General features: G+C 34.1%; 2 protein-coding genes across 2 annotated transcripts in view; one reads left to right on the forward strand and one right to left on the reverse strand.

The window, feature by feature from the left end:
- LOC125504276 overlaps positions 1-2,340 on the reverse strand; it is a gene marked incomplete at its 3' end in the record, with an annotated part of 3,904 nt that extends 1,564 nt beyond the window's left edge. The window contains 3 exon segments of the mRNA XM_048666035.1: positions 278-477; positions 534-789; positions 2,103-2,340. Of these exon segments, the coding sequence (XP_048521992.1) occupies positions 278-477; positions 534-698 (365 nt within the window).
- An 11,113-nt stretch (positions 2,341-13,453) lies between these two features.
- LOC125504277 (aldehyde dehydrogenase 1A1-like) lies at positions 13,454-22,273 on the forward strand. The gene is made up of 12 exons (XM_048666036.1): positions 13,454-13,646; positions 15,798-15,902; positions 16,717-16,818; positions 17,122-17,287; positions 17,414-17,581; positions 17,770-17,906; positions 18,869-18,971; positions 19,150-19,334; positions 19,443-19,607; positions 20,131-20,288; positions 20,462-20,536; positions 20,592-22,273. The coding sequence occupies exons 1-12, from the start codon at positions 13,608-13,610 to the stop codon at positions 20,659-20,661; spliced, it is 1,473 nt and encodes a 490-aa protein (XP_048521993.1). The 5' UTR covers positions 13,454-13,607; the 3' UTR covers positions 20,662-22,273.
- The last annotated feature ends 457 nt before the right edge of the window (positions 22,274-22,730 follow it).

A 22,730-nucleotide genomic window follows, 5' to 3' on the forward strand; every position in this document is an offset into this window, starting at 1 on the left:
CAGCAAAGACCTAAATGAATATAATGTTTACCAATTATGAGTTTGAATGAATTTTAAAATCTGATGATGGCGCTGTTGTCTCGCCGAAACGTAACAAAATAGACGATACACAAACATTTTTTTGTTATTTTTGTTTTCACACTGTGACTGGAGCCCAGGAAAGAAAATAATATGGTAGAAAGTAATGTTTTCCTGATCTTCTTTAACTTTCTTTAATTCTCACTAAAGATTAAAATATTTAGTTAAAAAAACTGCGCTCTAAATGGCTTTCATTTACCTGTAGGCGTGCACGTGTAGCGGGCATTTCGTAACAGGGTTAAACAGCAGCAGGATGCAGGAGATTATGTCCTCATGCTGGTAGACGTATGTGATAGTGTTGTGGGGAATAAAGTGTTTGATGGTCTCGTTCTTCGGCTTCGAGCTCTTCTGCCCTTGCGACACGATGTTTTGGATGATTTTCAGCCCTTTGTGCGACACCTGAAGAAACGCATTAGTCAGCAGGGATTCGGGAAAATTCAAGAATGTCCACTCACCTGCAAGGTGACTTTGAAAGGTTCCACGTCCTTTTCGCGCTCCTCCAAGTGCCGAATGACTGGCACAATATACTCGGACCCCCTGAGTCCCTTGGATTCTTTCGCCCCCAAAAACCACACATAATACGAGGATTTTTTTATGTCTTTTCGCAGTTTTAGCGCCATTTTCACCGGTCTTCTTCCGCAGCCCGGTTCAATTCACATGGTTTGCGCGGATTCAAAGTGGGCGGCAATCAAGCAGCTTGGGAGCACATTCCTGAAAACACCATCGACCAATTAGTAAACTCAAATAATTACGATTTCATTCAAAATTCAACAACATTCCACATTTCCTTGTATGGCTTTAACCGTTCATTTCCACTTGGCCATCATCTCGCAATGGCTGTCACATGTTAATTTTTTTTCAGTTTTTCCGCTTTAATTATCTATCTATCAATCAAGCCACGATGCATATCAACCGATTCGTTCCGTTACTTTGGACAGAGCGTCGGATCATTCATTTCATGGGCCTGTCTGAGTGAAATTAAAGGTGTTGCAAAGGCTGAGCGAAGCACTGCGAGAGGAGGACGATTAATTAGCGCGGCTTGCACTCGCTGGGTGCAGTTTCGAAGCAAATACCTCAATTAGAGGTTTTTCCCTGTTCGATTTGCGCTATTTGTTGCGAAAATTCGCGGTCGTCAAGTATGTCGATGGTGGTGGTTTAATCATCCGCCCATAAGCAAAGCGCATAGGCACATCGACGTTCTGATTTACAGACAAGTTTTTCCGGCAGTTTAATGGCCCAACGGCAAACGACTTAAGTGAACTTTTTAAAGATCTGAAGCTTAAAAAAACAGGCACCACCTGTTTCATGTGGAAGTTGTGCAAAGCCTTGCAGGCGCAAGACTGATTTCTGTTCAAAAACTGATCAATTCGGAAGTTTTTAGTGTTACTGCGCCCAAACCAGTGGCGTCCAAAACACTGTCTATTGCGTTCCCTTCGGGCACGACAATTATTTTTGGCCAAAAACTGATCAATCGACTAGTTAAGAGTGTTTTTGCGTCAAAACCAGTGTCGTGTCCGAAGTCCTCGACACTGCAAACGCGTTAGAGAGTCCTTAATGCTGAATTTAAGCAAAAGTTCCATAAAAACCCGTAAACCAACACGAGCCAAGAAGCAACCGACATTCAAATCAGCAAATTGAATGTCCTTTCTAATGGCAAGAAATCGGAACTGCTTAAATTAGGCATTAATGTGGTCCAGCCAGCCAGCGGTGGACGCTGAATGAGGAAAGCTCGAGTATTCGTCGTAACGACCAACATAAAGACATAAACAAGGCGGTTCCGCTGCGGTACTTTCACAAAAAAATCTTATAAACTTATCTGCTTTATCTGATACAGTTTGCTCACGTGGTAGTAAATACGCTGAACGTGAAGCCAAGGCCGGTTGCAACCGAACTTTTTCTTTTTTTCCGCTTGTTTCGTCGCCGTGTGCAGCCGAATCCCAACCTTCATCCATACCAATGGTCGACCATATTTTTGCTAACGGCTTTTCTATTCGAATGTCGCCAATTAACTTTGAACCAATTACCTACAAAATTGGTTTCTCGTCTGCGTTTGTTGTTCACTTTCTTTTAATGTGGCTCCGATGGTGCAGATCAGCTTGCCCTCTGGCTGGTTTCCGTGGCAACGGGGCTGCCTCTGTTGTTATCCAAACGCTTGAGATGGACGGCGACTCCCCGCACCAACGCCGATTTAGTTTTGCCCGTAAAAGGATGCGCTCGTGATGTGATGCAAGCGATTGTACCAAACCGAAGAACAATGAAGAGAATCTGCTGGGTGCTGGTCTCGTTTGTAAAGGAATCCCTGACCTATTGGCGCGGTAAAAGGTGTTTGAAGATTAACTGCAGCTAAACGATCTGGTATGTAGAAATGTTTTTCGGGCTTTGAAGCCGTGGTCCATGGACATTTCTTGCTGACGTTTCGTCCACAACGTCTTAGTTCCGTCTTAGTCGGCAAAGCACGGGAGATCACTTCGCCCACTGCCTCATCGCCTTTGATAATGTCCACCGCAGTTGTGGACGAAACGTCAGCAAGAAATGCCCATGGACCACGGCTTCAAAGCCCGAAAAACATTTCAAGATGTGAAAACTGATCGGGTATTGTTCGATTTCACTAGCAAATTGCCCAGTTCTCTCCAGCCCTGGATGGTTTGTATGAAGAACACGATAAACGTAATATCTGGTGGATTTGAATTGCGGAAAGTGCACCGGTTGTTGCACCAGTCGCGTGTAACCGCTCTTTTGCACGCATGTATGCGATAATTTTCATTTCTCCTTATCCGGGTTGCATTAAGAAAGCCATTCAATCGGCCAAGTGGTCCTCTCGCAGCTCGATAATATCGATTTCAAGGAAACCTTGCTCAACCCGATTACCCAAGCCAAACCTAGCCACGTCCTTAATCCCTTGCATGTAACTGTGCCACTCAGTTCTCACGTTTCGTATATAAATGTTGCAAAATGCGCGCAAACAATGCCTGCCTAGTTGCGGATTCCCAGTCATTGTTTTTAGGCGGTTTTAATTATCGCTATAATGAATTTCTCCACTGGTATAATCGCATACTGTTTGATTAAAACGGGTTCGTTGCCGATTCAGGAGTCGAAGCAAAAAGTCGCGACTATTTTGTCTTCAGCACTTGACCTATTCGTCCAATCCACTTTCAGGCAATCAGTGGCCGATATTTCGCAAGCGCTTCAAGTGCTCGCTATAATTATCCACAATTTTCGGTCATAAATCACCGACTGACTTGTCGAATTCACATCAGCTCATAGTTCGGTGATTTGGGCTGTCGCAACTGTTTTTGCCTGCAATGGAACTTTGTCTCTCACGCCACATGTAAATTCGACTTTCAGATTAAAGCCCGTGTCCCATGCGTCCGTTTATACGATGGTACGATGATACGAAAGTGTTTCTATTGGTTGGAGATCTGTCAGTTCGTACGACGGCGGACGAATTGACAGATCTCCAACCAATAGAAACACTTTCGTATCATCGTACCATCGTATAAACGGATGCATGGGACACAGGCTGAAGAGATAGAGACAAGATATAATTTTGTAAAATTATTTTGATTTTACCTTCTGCACATAAAAGAATAATGATTTAATATAAAAAATGAAAATATATTATAAAAATCGAAAATGTTGTTGATATAGTTGGACATGCTATTTTTATTATCATCGAGTAATAGGTAGTTTGTTATTCTCGCCGATTACGCATTAATTCTTTTTGGCATTGACCCACAGCCATATAAGTCTCTATTCCAACAGTCTGGTTGACCTGTGCATGCACGCTATAGAGACGACGGTCTTGTGCGATGGCCATGGCACCAAGCCCGAGATGCATGCATAAAATCAGGACAAATAAAATAAATATTATTGACAAGAACGACTTAAATTGCAATTCGCGTAATTCCCTACATGAAATATAAACTTTATCCAAAATAAACCATGCAGCGATTCTTGGTAGCGCTTTGAATAAAAGCAGGGCATATATTCAATGCTTGCATACAGATAACAACCATAGCATAGTTTAAAAATCAAGTTAAAAACCGTAAACGGAAAAGCATATAACTGTAAGAGATGAAAAAACATAACGCTTTTATTATCTGCCTTATTTGTATTGTCCTATAAACATGTCGATTGTTGTTACTTTTCAATATTCGTTAGAAGTTATTAATTAAATATCACTATTCTTTACTTTGATTACCGTATTAATAATTCGTTTCCAATTTAATTTAGTGAACGTTAAAGAAGATATTTACATTTGTACTTAAAACCTACTGTGAAGGTATTCAATTTTTTTACATTTTAGTTATACATAGTTAGAAAGAAAAAATTTAAATAGAGGAAGCCTTAAAAATGTTATTAACGAACCTTAATCAGGCGAAATTATCAAGCCTTCTTGCCAAAATCATATCAAAGCGAAACCCTAGAGGTTGTAAAATATTCCATTGCTCAATTTTTGAGCCTCTGAAATCAGTAAAAAAGATGTAACCAATTGCGTACACTCTAAGCAATTAATTAAATATGTATTAATTATGTGAAAAAAATCAAAATCATCAACGCTAATAAATATACAGATGAAAATAGATTATTGCTTTTCTCGACAACTTTTTCGCTCAAAGATTGACTTCATATTTAAAAATATAATGAAAAATATAGTATTTTATTACCTAAGTAAATCTTTCATCTACATTTTTACAATAAACCAACTGAAAGTGGCACAAGTTTATTTATCAGTGCTTGTTTTTCACTATTTATCTTGCCTTTCGCATATTGTAAGAGAAGGAACTACTTAATAAAATGGTTTATTAATGGATAAAGGCTGACGATGGCTAAAATATAGTTGAAACATTGGCACAAAAACGAGTGCTACATGTCGAGAAATTAATAAATATTAAAATCTCTAAAAACGAGCTGGTGCTTTTAAGGGCCATTTATTAACAATATTTGAATTTTTTTTTTATTTCAGAATTTTCCAGTTTCAAGCAAAGTAGCTGTTTCTTCTAATCGCTCATTTTTCTAACGTTTTCCGAAAAAATACTGACAATTTAAGGATATTTTCCGCGAACAATTTTAAAATACATTTTATTACAACATTCGCCTCCTTCGTCGTTTCTTAAAAAGTATTGAAATATTTTGCAGCTTCAAATTTAAGAAAAAAATCAAATAATTTTTTATTGAAAAGCGAACAGAATAAATACATACAGAATATAACAGAGAGTTTATAAAAACTCATCACTACCATACCTCTGAAGACTGTAGGGTCGGTTTAAAAATTGTGGATTCTTAGTTTTGATTGAATTTTTTTTGCTTTACTTTATACTCAAAAACGCTCTATTTTATAGAGTTTCACTTAAAAATACTGCGAATCTGGAGGTATTTTAGGCGAAAAATTACAAAATAAATTTGTAGCTGAAGGAAATTTACAAAAACCTTTTTCGACGTCGAATTCGGAACAAAAACAAAAATAGATTTTTCCATTTTTTCCGGAAAATTATTAAAGTTTTCTGAAAAACCGATCACAAAACTAAAAGTTTTCTATCGAAAGCGCAGGAAATCCATTATTTTCTAATGCTTTTCTTCTTTTCCGGCACCCATGTGGTATTTTCAGCCAAAAACGACATAACTAATTTTGTTAGAAAATTGGCCTCATGCACCGCTTTGTAGGAGATTTGTAGAAACCCCTTTTGAGCTTCGAATTTGGCGCAAAAACCAAATAGTTTTATTTCCTTTTTTCCCGAAGTAATTAAGATTATCTTGAAAAAACGACCAGCGAGCAAAAGTTTACAAAAAATTGTTTGGAAAATTCGCTACCCTCATCGCTCTTAAGAATTCCAGAAGTTCAGGTATTTTCAGTTTTAGCAAAGTTTTTCTTGCTCAACACTCAAACACTGACAATATTCAGGTATTTTCTGTAAAATATTATCAAATATATTCAATTGGAACACTCCCCTCTTTAACCGCTTTGTGAACATTTTTTTAAAACTTTTGTACAAAACTCTAATAATTCTTTCTGGGTTTTTTCGCAAAAATATTTTTTCGAACAGAACAAGCGAAACTTTATAATCAATTATTTGGAAAATTCGTCGCTGTGAATAATTTAGTTATTTTTAATTCCGGTTTCTTCACTTTTAGGTCAACATTTCTAAAGAAAACTCTTTCTGAACTGTGGCAAATTGAGGGTCTTTGAATCAAAAACTGAGCGTATTTATAGTTTGGTCTTCTTTTCATTCATTTGGTGTCTTTTTCGAATATCCATTTTTCCTTTGAGTTTGGGTCACAATCCAAACAAAGTTATCTTGTTTTTTTTTCTCAAAAAAATAAGTTTTCCAAAAAAACGATCAGAGAAAGCAAGGACATATGATCAACTATTATGGAAAACTCATTGAAATCTTCATTGCTCTGAAGAATTTTAAAGTTTCTTCAACATTTCCGGTTTTTCTCGTTTTAGACCAAAAACCAGAAAAACTGAATTTTTAAGCAATCGTTTAGACAGAAAAGCTAACTCAGTGAATTTTTAGGTGTTGGAGCAGTGCAAATGGCTTGGTACTCAGTAACTCAGTTCCGTTGCTGTAAAAACGATAATCCGAATTGTAAAATTCCAGTCTAGGGTTTCGTACAGCTTTAATCCGCTTTAATAAATGAGCCATGACTCATTCACCGATAAGTCATAACTCATTAACTCAGAGAGTGGCAACAACTCGAAAGCGCAACTCAACACAGTGTTACCCAGTCCTAATCAGCATCTCGCCTGAGCATCAGAAATGACTGATTTTCACACCTCTATTCTACACTTGAAAATGGAGCCAGAATTACAAAATCGAACATTCAAAAAACTGATTGTGTTGGGACAGTCACACGGATACCGGGTGTCATGGATTATAAGAAAAAATATAATAAGTTGTTATGTTTTAGATGTCTAAACATGTCTATACAAACAAATATATTCAGTGTATTCTCATGCACTGAAATTTGTTTCAAATATGCGGGGTTAATCAAAATGAGTCTGACTTTTGTGAAAGTCAACTCCAAACAATTGAGATTCGAAATAGTATGTTAAACCGAAAATATTCCAAATATGTAAAAGATTCAGAGGTTCCATTTAAAATGCAAAATTGCAGATACATTTCCAAAATCAAATCTAATCATCTTCAACTGATACCTGATTAACGGTCAAAATAGTAACAGTGTCATTAAAATTAGAGTTCACCGCCTTAAGAAATTGGAAATTCATTAAACCAGCTAATTAAATTGATTTGAAACCGACTCTAAATGTTTTATAACAACATACTTTTGCTGTTATTTCGTAGTTTTTGTTGCTTCAAATTACATCAGGTACTACAACTATCTGCATTGATTCAAAATTGGTTGGCTCGTTTCTTTAAACGATCGATATAGTGTATTAAACCTTTCTAATCAAGCGATGAAAACTAAGATGGCCTTAAAACTGCCATCATCCTTTGGAAGGACATCATTCGAAAGCGGAAATCAATAAGTTAAAATGGGATAAGTTGATAATTGAATACTAAAACCAATAAAACTGTGCAAACGTAGCACAGAGCAACTATAATTGTAAATTTGAATGATGTAACCTGTTTGCTAGCCTGGTTTGGTGGGTTTGACCGGAAGTTTCTGCTATTTACTAAGATACGCCAGTTTGATGATTTTGATTAGCAGGATGCGCTCTTTTAGCAACGATTTATTTTGATAACATTCCCCCATTAAGAGTTTTATAATCTTGTAAGTAGGTTTTTTTTTCTTGGAAGTGTGGAAAATTTATTTATCTGGTTGATGAATGCATGACTGGAACACGGAGAAGGCTGTAATCGCGACATGCAAGAAACAGTGCATTTCTGATTATTATAACAACAACTGACGATATACGCATAAAAAAAATGTGTCAATTTCATTAAATTTTCTTAATTAAAAACCTGTACAGTTTTTCAAATGTTTTCAAAAACTTGTCTCTTCGAAAATGGTTTCTTCCATGTTCAGCTTCCACACCAACTTGCTCTGCAACTTGAATATTCCTAAAATAGCGTGGATTTGCCGCTCTTGTGTCATGTAAGTCCTACCCGAATCCGCTTAGTATTTTTTTATTTTATGTGTTTTTGCGGTTTAGAAATGTTTAAAATTATTAATTGCAAGCAGAATATTTTATATACACCCCAGCTTCTACTCGCAAAAAAATATAATGTCTGGCTCGTTGGTTTAGAATAGTTCATTTATCTATCGCGCAGTTCATTTATTTGCAGAGTGTGGACTACAGAAATTCAATTTCAAAATTTGTACATAAATATCCTGTAAATACTTAAAGGTCAGGTTTGGCTTTTACACAATTAAAATAGAAAATTAGTATCAAAACCCACAATACTTGGCTAATAAAGTAAAACTAATATGTTGTTTACAATCAGAGCACATACATACACATTTTTACAATTCGGGCGATAATTAAATGAACAAGGGTTTACAAGTAAGGTCTTGTTTATCGAATGAAGAATCATGTTATTATGGCAAGTTATAATTGTTTCCAAAGTTCTAAAATGCTTCATTACGCAACTGTTTGGTGATTACTGAAGGAATTGATAGGTATTTCAAATGGACTAATTGCTTAGCGAATATTAAAAAAATATATTATAGTGATATCCTGTTATTCTAAATGGGTATTTTACTTAAATCGTCAGTAAACCGAAAGTAAAAATAAAACGGCGACCTACAACTATCAAGCTAACTTTCTTAAAGCAAAGTTGAAAAAAGTGTTTTTATAAAAAGACCTTCTCTATTCTTACGCACTTTACTATTTTTTTTGTTTAATTTTAATATCTCCACTCTTTTCAAACATGTTAGTAAATACCAATTATTTTAATAATTGATTAACACGTTTTATATATTTAACAGAATTGACTTTTTCCGATAAATTTTAATATCTCCACTCATTTCATACATATGAAAAAAAATTGAAGTTGTTAAGTTGGGGCTGCAAAAGTTCAGTCAAAGCCAGCATCTATATGATACTACAGTTTTAATTGACGGCCTTTTTAAATACTCTTGACGAAAATATAATGACGGAAAATAAGCATACAAGCAGCTTCACTGATATATTTTGACTTCAAATTGGAAAGATATTCCATTTTGTCTGAATTAGCCATCAGTGCAATTTTTTACATTGAACATAAGAAATTCTTCACCTACGCTTCACAGCTTAGCAAATTATATCTTGAGCTGTTTTGTGCACGACTGGAAATAATGATGGCGTGGGTTCCAAAATATCAGAATTGTTATAGTTATATAAACTACAATAAAATTCGTTGTAATTGTTGTTTCATTAATTTCGCACCAATCAAATGTATTTTGTTATTTCGTTCTCTCCTTGAACCGTCATGAACAACTTAAATTGCATATGTATTTGAGTCGGTTAAATCTTATATTCCGATTGTTACTGTATGTGGGATAATTAGTAAAATCTTGCTGGAATTAATTAAGTATAGTTGACTAGCAGCTAAAATACACGCGTTCATCCTACGTAAATGTTACAAGATCATGTGCTTTCAAAAGAATTTATTGTTACGATTTATAAAGTCATTTAAATGGAGTTTAGCAGAACTGGAATTTGAAAAGAAATTTTGAAGGGTGAAAAGACGGAATAGTTATTTTTCAGTCTCAAGCCTCAAGCAATAAATCAGGAAACCTGAATATCCGGTTGTGGGCAGTAACAGTGTTCTAATCATCATTCCTGGTTATTTTATATAGGTATATGTATCGAAAAAACACCAAATCCACGTTTTACATTAGGCACAGATTATCAATATAGAAAAAGTGACTCACCCTATGTTATCTGCTCGTGAAAATGCACTATAAATAAATTTTATTCCAGTCGTACATATGCGCATTTTTCAAATAAATATAAAATAGAATGAAGCACGTACTACCGATTTCAATATAATTTGCTATACAGGGTAAAAATTAATATTTTTCAAAAAATCATAACTTTCAGTTAAGCTGAATGTAGCTTATTTTAAATGGAACCTTTTTCTTATACCTCCATCAGAATGATTGGAGATTTAATATGAATTAACAGCCCGCTGTAGGTCCAGAGAAATATGTATATTACAAAATCTTCAGTATTAAACTCAAATTTAAAATATTCCATCTACAATAACGCTCTTACTATGTGCACTTTCTTCGCTTATTTAATGTAATGAATGTAAAGAAGCTTTTTCTTTTGAAATTAATGAATCTTTTGGAACTTTTTAACTGGAAAATGTTCAAGCTGCTGTTCGTACAGCTCATATTTGTTGCATCAGCTGAATCGGTGATACGCACACCAACGGAGGCTTTAATGAATTAATAACGCGAATATTATCTCAGCGATTAAAGAAGCGTAATTTATTAAATCAATCAACAACAACTAAAAGTGTCAGTTATATGAACCCGAAACACCTGTGATTCAAATCCAAAACATACATGTCTTAGAGAGGCGTTAATTTTGGCATCCACCGCTCACGTAATTCGGTTATGCTCATAAATATCGGTATCTGAAGACACAATACAAGTTAAAATTTTTATCTATGGCGATACATGGGCGGTTGTTTTACATCGTGAATAACAAACAGTTATTTTGCTTCCTCTGTTTCTTGGAATTGCAATTTTTTAGATGTAATTAAAGTTTCTGGTTTATAAGTAGGTATACCTGACTTAATTGTAGTGCTATTTGAATCAGATGAATTCATTTTATCAAAATGGGGAATGTTGTAGCAACTGGAAAAAATAATTTTCTCTTGTTGTTTTACATGCATGAGAATGAGAGGCATCCATCTTCAGGCATTATTCAGAATCATCTGGCAATGAATGTTTGCAAAAATATAACATTATGTATTGGAATTCAGATTATAATTATTTAGTTTTATAATGAGGTTGAATGCCGGTTAGGAAGAATTAGAAAATATACATTCTTCTGCTTTAAAAACTGGGAGTAAAATTGTCTAGTCATGTCGTATTGCAATTATAACTGTTAAATAGTACAGTACTTAAGTTACATTCTAATAGTAGTTTTCGATACAAGGGCGAAAAGTGTCGTTTTTAGAACGACATCGTTTGACCCCCTCGACTTCGCCTCGGGTGTCATTTCGTCAGGAGTTCGAAAAACAGATTTTCGCCTTCATATCGAACAACATTTTTTGTTCGAATGAAAAACATAACACGAATCATATATCTTATACATTTGTATAAGTTGCATATTTTGCATGAAATTAGAGCTATTTAAAAAAATTGTGTTTTGCTGAACTTGCAACAGAGTTATAATTTAGAAATTGTAAGTAAACTTTAAATTATAATTAATAGTTGTCAATAAACCTACACAATTCATTAAAAAGCATATCGGTTACCTTTTAATGAAAATACTTTAAAAAATATAATGACAGTGACAGGTTCAATTTGTCACATTTGCCTTTGCGCATATGTGCGTAAAAGTAAAACAAATGAACAGAAAAGAAAAGTGCTTCTTTATGATCATCGCTTCTGATGGAAAAACTGCTCTTTTAAATTCATTCGAATAAAAAATACGTTGTCGGTCTCAAAATTGCGTTTGGTCGATTTTGACAAAAATCAATTTTCTTCAATTCTAGAAAATTAACGAATTTCCTGTTTATTTAAACTACTCCTACTTACCGTTTTGCATGCAATAAAATCCTGAGCAATTTAAAAATTGGGTAGAACTTGATTTGGAAAGCCTAATTTTCCTTCGAAGGCGATCTCCATTCGATAATCTATAAGATTTCATTTCTTTTTACGTTCCAGATGAAGGGTTTAATGGTTTCGACTCAAAATACTCAATGTCGTTGTGAGTCAATAATCGAACTGAGCACGTTTTTATTTATTTTTTGTCCACGCAGCTGATCCTAATCCCTCTAATACAGTTTTGCAGCACATGTTAAGGCAAGGTATAAGAAGAAGCTGCATTTCTGTGTTCTAGTTAACGCAGAGGTTTCCAAATTGCTTAATATTTCATATGCATACGCCCTTATGAGGGCCCCATGAAAAATATAGTGACATTTTTTTCAGAGGTTTCAAAATAAAGTTAGTGTTCCGTTACAATTTTTGGATTTGGAAAGTGTTCCGTTATCGAAAAAAACTATATCAGAAGGTCCTCTAATAGGTACGTAAAAAACTCCGGTAACCACAAGGATAAACAGTAAATTGTTTTTGGTACTTTTTCGAAATGTCCATATTGTCAACGAAAAATTGTTCTTTATTGTCATAACTTCGAATTGATGTGTATACAATAATTAAGAAATAGGCATAAATTTCTGTCTTTAACTTCAAACAAGTTAGGGTCTGTGTAATAATTATCTTATTGTGCACTCTTCCCGAGCAGCTTCTCGTATTCGGTTAATTAACTCCTGCTCAATTTGTGCCAGTATTCAGTAAACCATTGGTTTAATGTAATGTGTTCTGTGTATCTTACATACGTGGTAAAAATGTAGTCCTTTCTCGGTATTTATTTGATTCTTGAGAAAGTCTCAGTTGCCGCGCAATGCCCTCAGTAACCCTGGAAGGTTCTGCTGCAATTATCTCTAATTCCTGTTCCTCCCTGTCTGGAACCCGAACATCTATTGTCGTCTTCCTAGTGTCTCTAGAGCTGTGTTGGCGTAAGTTCTTACAGTGTGGTATTTTAGTGTGGCATTTCCCTATAACTAATAGCATATCCGTATATTCGATATTGGGGTACATTTTGTGAAAGAAGCTTCAAAGTAACTCACAATTTGAAATAGACTTGTTGTTGACATAAATATAATGGCATAAATCGTCATTTTTCTTTCCGATCGGTTAATCGGTTAAGCATTTCAATATACTACTAATCAAAGATGGGACCATTTCAAAACAAAGTTGAAATTTATTGTTCAACTGTTAAAATCCTGAGCACATAGCCCTGTAAAAGAAATTAGGCTAATTTTTCATCACTCTGTATATAAAATAACGTTTTTGTCTATAATTTTAAGGCATTTTATCAATATGAAAAAATAATACACCTGAATTAATTAATTTTTGGCAGCCATAAGATAAACATTTAATTTTTTGCATAAAAGGGACGACTTCGAAAATCGTTTTTGAGCAGCATTAGGAATTAGGTACATATTGAGAAAAATTCTGGTTATTCACTGGATTCATTTGATGACGTACGATACCTACTCAGATTTCTGTAAACGAAGATTATACGAGAATGCTCAAATCATGTGTGCGCGCATACGTGATTCAACATTCAACAAATTCCGAAATCTGACAAACAGTATTTATCTATTTGTTTTCACTTCTTTCAGAGTACAGATTATAAGTCACAAGTGTCACTCATTGACATTCTATACTTGTCTTCATCTATGATATATGATATATAAGCCTTGTTCTATGATATATGCACAGATCACAGAGTAACCTCTGTCCAGCTCTGTCTGTACTTTGAACTTTTGAACATTTGTTTGTGATTCCCTTTAGGACGATTTTTGGTTATCTCAGGCAATTAAGGGCGGACTTCCAGGATGGCCAAAAACGCTTTGATTAAAATAAACTATACCAAGGTATTTGTGAGAGTATAAACAGTTGAAGAATCGGCGCAAGTACGATTTTTACAGTTTCCAAATGTACTTATTGTGTCAATAAAGTAATTAAAACAAAAATATGGAATTATCCATAAAGTTATCAAGCAAACTGATGGAAATTCCTGCCAAAAAAAATTTCGCTAGTGTTCCCAAGCGGCAAGTTTTATCTGTATGGATCATTATTTATGTACTCAAGTTCAAAGGAACTTTTTTGATCAATATGGGTGTTTGGGGACCGTGGATCCCATCAATCAATTAATAATAATTGTCTCCATAGGCGCACTGGAGACTTATACGGCTTATAGTCGGCTTATATATATCGTTTGAATTAACACAATAGAAATTCTATGAACAAATTTATTCAGTTTTCGAAGGACCAGTTTGGTTAACAGTGTCAAATACACTTATTTAATAATAATAATAACCCAAATTCGAGCGAGAATTCTTACGAAACGCGAGCAACTATGTTCGCGTAAAACAAAAGAAACGAACTGTTTCTGAACATATTTCCATAAGTTGACACATTTAGACCTTTTTGCCTTAAAAACAGTCAGCAAATGCAGTGTTTATGATTCTCCCAAAGCCGGTTTGCCATTAGAATTATCTGAGACTCCCTGTATAACCAAAAAAATTCGAAATTTTATAACATGGCTGATTGATTTTTATAGTGAAATAGGCCTTAAAAACTGCAACGTTTGTCTAGTATGTACATATTTAAGATTTTTGTCTTGTCTATACATTTACGTCCAAAGACAATAGTGAAAGTTAAATCAATAATGGCCATTAACGGAATAGGAATTCAAGAACATCGATGTCATGTTTAGTCTGCCATTAGAATTTGAGACACTGCATTAACAACTGATTTTTAAAATTAAATCTAGTTGTCTTTAATACACACTTACAATTTTGTATTTAAGATTTTTGATTAAATTTTCAGTTACGTATGAAAACTCGGGCGGCCAAACTTCAATAAATAAAAAAAAATAAAACTGTACAAAGCAACGACCTTGAAATGATATTCGGACAACATTCATATTTTAATAGTCCATCAGAAATTCGGTTGGGGATGCAGACAAGAATGCCAATAATTTCAGGAATCTGACCGGTGCGTTCTTGTGGCTGCGCAACATTGACAACAATTTCAGGAATGTTTACTCGCGTATTCATTGATATGCGACGTAGTACCGCATTCCTCGGGACACCCCTGCTCCTATTGGTCCAATGCCTCCCATTCATGCGGACGGCTCATTGAAGAAGCTTGCGGTTTTGACATTTTCAGGTTATTCCAATGATTTTGAACAATGTTGGTGTTTTATTTGTAGTTTTTACACTTTTATCTATAGTTTTTATCAAATATTTGCATGGTTAGTTGGCGCGAAAACGTCGAAAGTTAAGCAAAATCGACAGAAATTTCGTGTTTAAGGGGCGAAAACAAAAATCTTCGTCTTTATTGAACGTTTAACTGCGATAGAATGTTGCAAATTTCAAAAATTTCAATTTTTCCTTCTTAAGGTCGAGCTCAATTCAATAATCCCAATAACATTTCTTATAGTTATTTTTATTCGTCAATTGATATAATTTACTGTTGTTTGTTTTTGTTTTACCAAAGATTACATAAAAAAATAATAAATTGTTATATAAAAAACCTTTTGCTATGACTAATACCATTTGTCTTTGTTAAAATTGTTTCTTTTAAAAACACCCAATACTGGCCAATACTTATATATTTTCTTTCATATTTACTTTTATGCATTGTAGCATGTCGCCTGAGATAATGTTTGCAATTTTTCTCAGGATTTCAGTAGTTTCCACCAACATTGTTCATTTCTGAAAAATAAATTATTACAATTAATAATGCATAATGAAAACTGGGCAAGCTGAGCATAATCCTTTTTAACGTAAATATAAGGGCTTTAGATATTGACTCTTTTTGTTTACTACAAAACATTGAACTGAAAATATTTATGATTAATTATTTGAGCTTAATTCGTCATAGTTCCGCTTTCATTCGCTTTTATTTGACTTTTTTTAACTCGCTGAAACTTCCGCCTATACATATGATGATTAATTTATTAAACTTCATTTCGTTTCGAAACTCGTACATCCTAAATAACTAGCACTTTGTTTCAGTTGTTTATCAATAATGAGTTTGTGGATTCATTGTCCAAAAAAACCTTTCCAGTAATAAATCCCGTCGATGGCGAGGCGATTGCCAATGTAGCTGAAGCACAAAAGGTAAGACAATGTATGCCATAGTAAATTTGTTTATTAAATTATAATACTAATAGAGAAATTTGATGATAATGAAATTTACCTTTTGGATACCCTTATCAAGTATCAAGTATAGCGTCAGACATGATGAATAATTATATACCTTAGCTTAATTAACTGTATGCCTTACAGAGTATTCAAACACTTTGCTCTCATTTCGGACAAACAAAGCTTTTTAAAAAATAACAACGTGAACTTCAAAATATGTACCTTATTTTCCAGTTATAGACTTTTTAAAGACATTTATTCCCATTCAGAAAACGTTTAGTTAAAAATGCTTTTCGGTTATTTAAGAAAATGGTTGGCTGGTTTGCTTTCAAATATATTTTTTTAGACATGGCTCTGAATTGATAAAGCAAAGCACAGCATCGACAATTACTTAATTTTATTACTTTCACATAGAAATTCGACTTCAAAATTATTACCTCCAGCTAGAGTGCAGCTAGTGGTTCAATCATATCCTCAGTTAAATCTTACACATTTTTCGCACAATTTCGAAGCCAATAACACTCAGCAACTATTAGCTCAAGGCTGTAATTTTGAAAAGTTCTTGTAGCATTTTTCATGTAATTTATGGTAATGAAATATCGATATTGTGGTTTTCTTCCATGTATCTTCAAAACGTAGCAGCTTTTATAAATTGTCAAATCCAGATATTCTTTGAACAGTCGTTGGAATCCGTAGTATTATTGTAAGAATTCAAATAGTGAGTTATATACCCACATAAATATTACACTTGGGATTTGTGTTATTTACTTCATAAAAATTTTTCTTTCAGGAAGATGTAGATTTAGCAGTAGCGGCGGCTAAAAAGGCGTTTGCTAGAAAATCGCCATGGCGCAACCTAGATGCTTCTGATAGAGGAAAACTACTAAACAAGGCAAGTCGCCTTTATTATGAAACACATCAGAAAATATACGTGACTGACTTGAAATTTTTGAAAATTGGTCTGAGGATCCCCATTTCATTGAAAATATTTACAGTTATTTTCTTTGAATTTAGAACTGCTGTAGATTAAAAAAAAGGTATTTTGCTATGCGTTTTAGAATCGAATCCTATGAGTAGATAGATAGGCATTTGTTAGCAGTTAACATAAACCTCAGATTAATTTCTTAATGTTTATTAATGTCTTAAGCATATAGTTTGTTTGAATGGACAATCGTCATTGAATAAATCCAAACAGTTTGCAGACTTACTGGACAGAGATACTAAAGAACTTGCAGAGTTGGAAACTTTAAATTCTGGTAAGCCGCTAGCAGCTGTTATTGGAGAACTAGAAGTTTATACTAAAATATTGCGATATTATGGAGGATATTGTGATAAAATTCATGGAAATACTATTCCGATTGGTAAGTTTTCGCACTTAGTTTTAATACACTTTTAATTTCTTTCTCTGATGTAAATTGGGTATGTAAAATAAAATGTTTACTGAATATTATGGTTCCTTGTTAAACAATCCCTAATTCAAATCTCAGATGGAAATGGATTTTGCTTAACGCGAAAGGAGCCTGTAGGAGTAGTGGCTCAAATCATACCCTGGAATTATCCAATTGGTATGGCAATTTGGAAATTGGGTCCTGCACTGTGTAGCGGTTGCACTTTGATCTTAAAACCAGCAGAACAAACACCTTTAACAGCTCTAGGTAAGAATGCATTATTTATCACAACATGATTCAGGCTTCAGATACAACGTACACACATTCATGTGTATTCCGCAAGTATGTTTCCTTATTTAAAACTCGAAAAGTTCCTCTTGAGTCGGCATTAACGCGACTACTACTATCACATTCTACAAACAGTGCAAACTATGAATTCTAAAAAAATGCTGTAGCATTAGCTGCGCTGACCAAGGAAGCTGGGTTTCCCGATGGAGTTGTAAATGTTTTGCCAGGATATGGCCCTATAACTGGAGAAGCCCTCTGTCTACATAATGATGTTCGCAAAGTAGCTTTTACTGGATCTACTGACGTAAGTTTAGCGCAAGGAAATTTGAGTTTAACTCTATAGAAGGTGTCCCTTAAATCACATAATATATATATACATTGTTGTTTTGTTTTGCCATTACAAGAAATCAACGTTCTTAAAGCAATATTTTCAATACTCCTTCATTTGATATTTAACACGACGACGAGATGTAAATTACGTGTTATTATTATTGTATTGTTTTGTTACGGTTCTTCTTTTTGGCTTCTTTCTCCCTTTACCAGTGACTTAAATGTTTCCCTTGCATCTCGCTGTCGTTTAAAACTTGTTTCGGTAATCCAGAAGTAAAAATTTTGCTATTTTGGATTTGGAATCCGAATACTTTTCAACTAAAATATTGGGTAGCTATAGCGAACAGAGACGTTTAAACGAGAAAATAAAAAGTTAGCGCCGTTTTTATTTAAGAATAAACGCCTTAAACGTTGCTGAAATTTGGAACAAACAATTTTGGCTTCAGATTTTTAATCCGAACATTTCAAATTCTTCGTTCGGAATGAAGTGTGTTAAGGAAAAATTACAGCTAAACACCTTAATCTGTTCCCTTGAATACTTCAAGCGCACAATTTGTTTGTTGTACAAGTTGGTTTATTGCAGTCAAAGAGCCTCATCTACCATAGTTAAAATATTTTAACAATGGTAATGCTACAAAACTATATAGTTTTGCTGAAAAAAACTATATAGTTTTTAAGGGAGATTCATATATTTGAGCAAAAAACCTGATAATCTTTCGAGTGTTGCTAAACTGCACAGTCTTTGATTTTACCAGTGCTCGTAATATGCATTTGAGGTACACAGTGCTGCACCTCAATCTATCCACTTATACCTACACCATCCATATCCACTTTATTACAATAAAAAACTGGGGACGTAAAAAAGTTTTATTTAAATAATGATGTAACTATTTCCGCAACTTTTGAAAGTATTATTTATCTCTATTTATGTTACAGATTGGTCACAAGATATTGGAATATTCAGCAAAATCCAACTTGAAACGAGTGTCTCTTGAATTAGGAGGCAAAAGCCCTCTAGTGATTTTTGATGATGCTGATAGTAAGTGGCCAATTTATATTTAAAGATAACTAGAGACTTATTTTTATAGCAGATATAGATGAAAATAATAAATTGCATGCTAAAATTAATTTGGAATAAGGATATTAGTAACTATCGTGTTCGTTTTCATAAAATTCCTATTGGGTTTATGTGTGCTTAAACACGATTTTTCTTTCAGTCGATGAAGCTGTAGAAATTGCTCATAACGCAATTTTTGAAAACCATGGCCAAAACTGTTGCGCTGGTTCTAGAACCTTTGTTCAAGCTGCTATTTATGACGAGTTTGTCAAGAAAGCTGTTGAAAAGGCGAAGGCGCGCAAAGTCGGCGATCCGTTTGAGGCAGGAGTTTTACAAGGTCCACAGGTGAGGATGTGTGCATTAATTCATTTTTGATCTGCATTTTATTTTTGGAACTGGTATGAACTGTCGGGCTACTTATATTATATTTAAGGTTTTTTTTGTTAATTTCAGATAGACCAACCATCAGTGGACAAAATATTACGAATCGTTGAAGAAAGTAAGCAGCAGGGCGCTAGGCTAGAAACAGGCGGTGCCAGGATTGGAGATAAAGGATTTTTCGTCCAACCTACCGTTTTCTCTGGTGTTTCCGACAAAATGTCATGTGCAGTTAATGAGGTAAATATCCAGCACTGTACAATTTTTTTCTTAAATATTAAGTCATATAATATTTTTCGAGCTGTGTGTTTATATTTCTTATTGGCTGAATGAAGAGTCGCCTGGAGTCCACTATAAATTTATTTCATTAAACTATTAGAGAGTTAGATTTAGTTAATTAGTCACTATTAACTAAATTTATAGTGGACTCCAAGCGACTCTTCATTCACCCAATATGTTATCAAGCCACTACCTCGGATTCAAACAGAATTTGTTTATATTTCTGTATTAAAACGTCCTAACTGGATCACAGCTTACCTAACTATGTTATGATATTTAGTTGTTTGCGTCTAAAAGTTTATCGTTCGAGTTTTATATATCTCCTCGAAAATCCGTCAACCAATTTCGATTATGTGCCCATACAATACAATACATTTCGGGGAGTAGTTATTCAGTGCTATGGCGAATGATTTAAATATAGAGAAAAAACATTATATTGTCGCGTTAATTTATTTTAATTTTTCTCATGTGAAAAATTCAATAGATTTTTGGACCTGTGCAAACTATTTTAAAGTTCGACACTATTGAAGAAGTGATAGAACGAGCTAATAATACCGCATATGGGCTAGCTGGAGGAGTAATAACCAAAAATATAAACAATGCACTTGTATTTGCCAATGCAGTTGAAGCTGGTTCTGTGTGGTAAGCAATATGTTGTGGATTACATTACTTGTTTTCAAAAGATGTAACAATATTCCGAAGCTAAAATCAAATCATACGCAGCTGTAAGTCTATTAAAGGAATATAATAGTTTATAAACGTGAATAATAGAATGTCGGTTCACAAGATGGAACTTAAACACGTTACTATTTCAGGATAAATTGTTATGATTATATTACTGCTCAAACTCCATTTGGTGGAGTGAAAAAATCCGGCTTTGGAAAAGATCTGTAAGTATTAATTCAGTTGCTTGTTCGTTTACCAAAACACATTTTCATCTTTTAGTGGAGCTGACTCTCTGGATGATTATTTGGAAACCAAAACAATAAACATTATGTTGCCTGTTAAAAACTAGAGCGTACAATTTGAAATAGAAGTGCCTAAATATAAAAATAAAACTGTTCGGGCATAAACAATTAAGTAAATGGAACTGGTGGTTTGCATTACAAATAAATAATATGTACAGGGTGATCCAAACTTGACGCCCAAGGTCTACTGCGCCAGAATCAGAACCTACAATTAAATTCTAAACCTAGAGTCTCATATGCGATGGTAAAACCCTAAAAAAAACTAAATGTGGAATGTAATTTAATTTGCAAATAACATTGGAAAAAATTATGTAATATAACGAAAAAAAGTCCGGATTCAAAATTATTTGAAATGTAAATTGATGATTTCTAAAATCGATTTTTTCTGTGATCTCCTTCAACTTCAAGATATTTTCTAATTCTTCCTGCACAGTAACTTTTTCCAAGACCTCTCTTGAAATGTTTCCACATGCTGCTTAAATTTTCTGTTTTAAGTGCTCTACGCTTGTTGGAGGAGTTTTATAAACAATTATTTTATAGCATAAATAAAGTAGAGGTAAGGAAATAAAAATCAAAGGGTGCCAATTGTGGGGACTTTGATGGCCATTCTATTGGTCCATCATTTCCCATCCACCTATCTGCAAAATGGATGTCTAAGTATTCCCGTATAATTTGTGCCTTATGCGGAGGAGCACCGTCCTGCTGGAACCACTTGTTGGCACGTAGCAGCAGTGAAATATTTTCAAGCAGAAGTAGCAATTGTTCACGTTGAAAATTTAAATAACCTACGCTATTAAGGAGTCCTTCGTAAAAGAAAGGTCCAATTTATATCCCGTTTGTGTGGTTTCTTGGACGGGTTATTTTTTCCAATTTGAAAGCTTATAACTCTTAATCCGAAATAAGCAGAGAACTTTTTTAAATAAAAGTTTATCGCAATCCTAAGGGCTACCTAGGCCACTTCTGAATTTACAAAAAAAATTCTTTTCGCTGAAAGTGTACCGTACCTTAGTGCATCACATGTGAGACCCTAGGTTTAGAATTTAATTATCAGTTTTCGTTTTGGCACAGTAGAATTTAGGCGTCAAGTTTGGATCACCCTAGCATTAACTGTGGTTTTTGCTGATAGTTTAAGATGAAAAAAAACGCACCCGCATTTTCAGTGCCAGTAAATAAAACATTTTTATATAGTGTTGAAAAATCAATGTTTTTTTTAGTAAACGCAATCTAGCAAAATATTTTTTTGTAATAATAAGTTTTAAATGTGTTGCCATTTTCCTAAGAAAATCTAATTCCATCATTACAAAAAAAATTATACAGGGTGTCCGGAAGTAAAGTCGAAATATTTTTGACGTGTTTATTGAAATTACGATAAAAAAGTACTTATATATAAACAAGGACAGCCCAAAATTACTTTTTTTAAAGGTGGAGAAACCCTTTAAAAGGATAAAGCTCATGTTCTTTGCCAGGCTTTCTAAACGGTTAACGCTTAATTGGCGAAAATCGCTATTCTGTAGTAAGGATAGAAAATTTCTTTGTGTTAAAAATTGCAAATTTTACTCTGGGGTGACTACGTATCTGCTTAACTTTTGTGCTCCAATCCTGTAATTTTATTGCTTTAAGATAATGCGTTTTTAAGAAATATACATTTTTATAAACCAATACACGATGCATGATTTTTCGTTTTTTATGACTAGTAGAAACTAAAGAATTCCATGGAATATTTACCGTCCACGGACATACAAGTGGAACAAGACCGACAAAATAATATATATTAGAAAAGGAAAACATACATCAAACGATGGATCTCTCGCCTATCGCAATTAAATTATCAACTTCTTCAGGCGAAGTCATTTGCATAGAGGCTAATTAATTAATTAATAATTAATTCTGTAAACGTTGGCTTCGCTTACGTTTACAAAAAATTCGTCTTCAACATTAATTATATCTAGCTTTTTCCTTCTCTTATTAATGCAAATATATGATAATCTGTCTTGCTCTATTCGCACAAACCCGCAAAACATATTCCTTCGCCGCACACCAAAGTTGACAGCTTAATTTAAGCCGAGCATTGAACGCTGTAAGCTTGGTTTATAATGTGCTGCAAACCAATTTAATT

Source organism: Dendroctonus ponderosae, unplaced genomic scaffold, assembly GCF_020466585.1.
Source record: "Dendroctonus ponderosae isolate FM_Combo_2020 unplaced genomic scaffold, Dpon_F_20191213v2 Dpon_F_20191213_4, whole genome shotgun sequence".
NCBI classification, from domain to species: domain Eukaryota; kingdom Metazoa; phylum Arthropoda; class Insecta; order Coleoptera; family Curculionidae; genus Dendroctonus; species Dendroctonus ponderosae.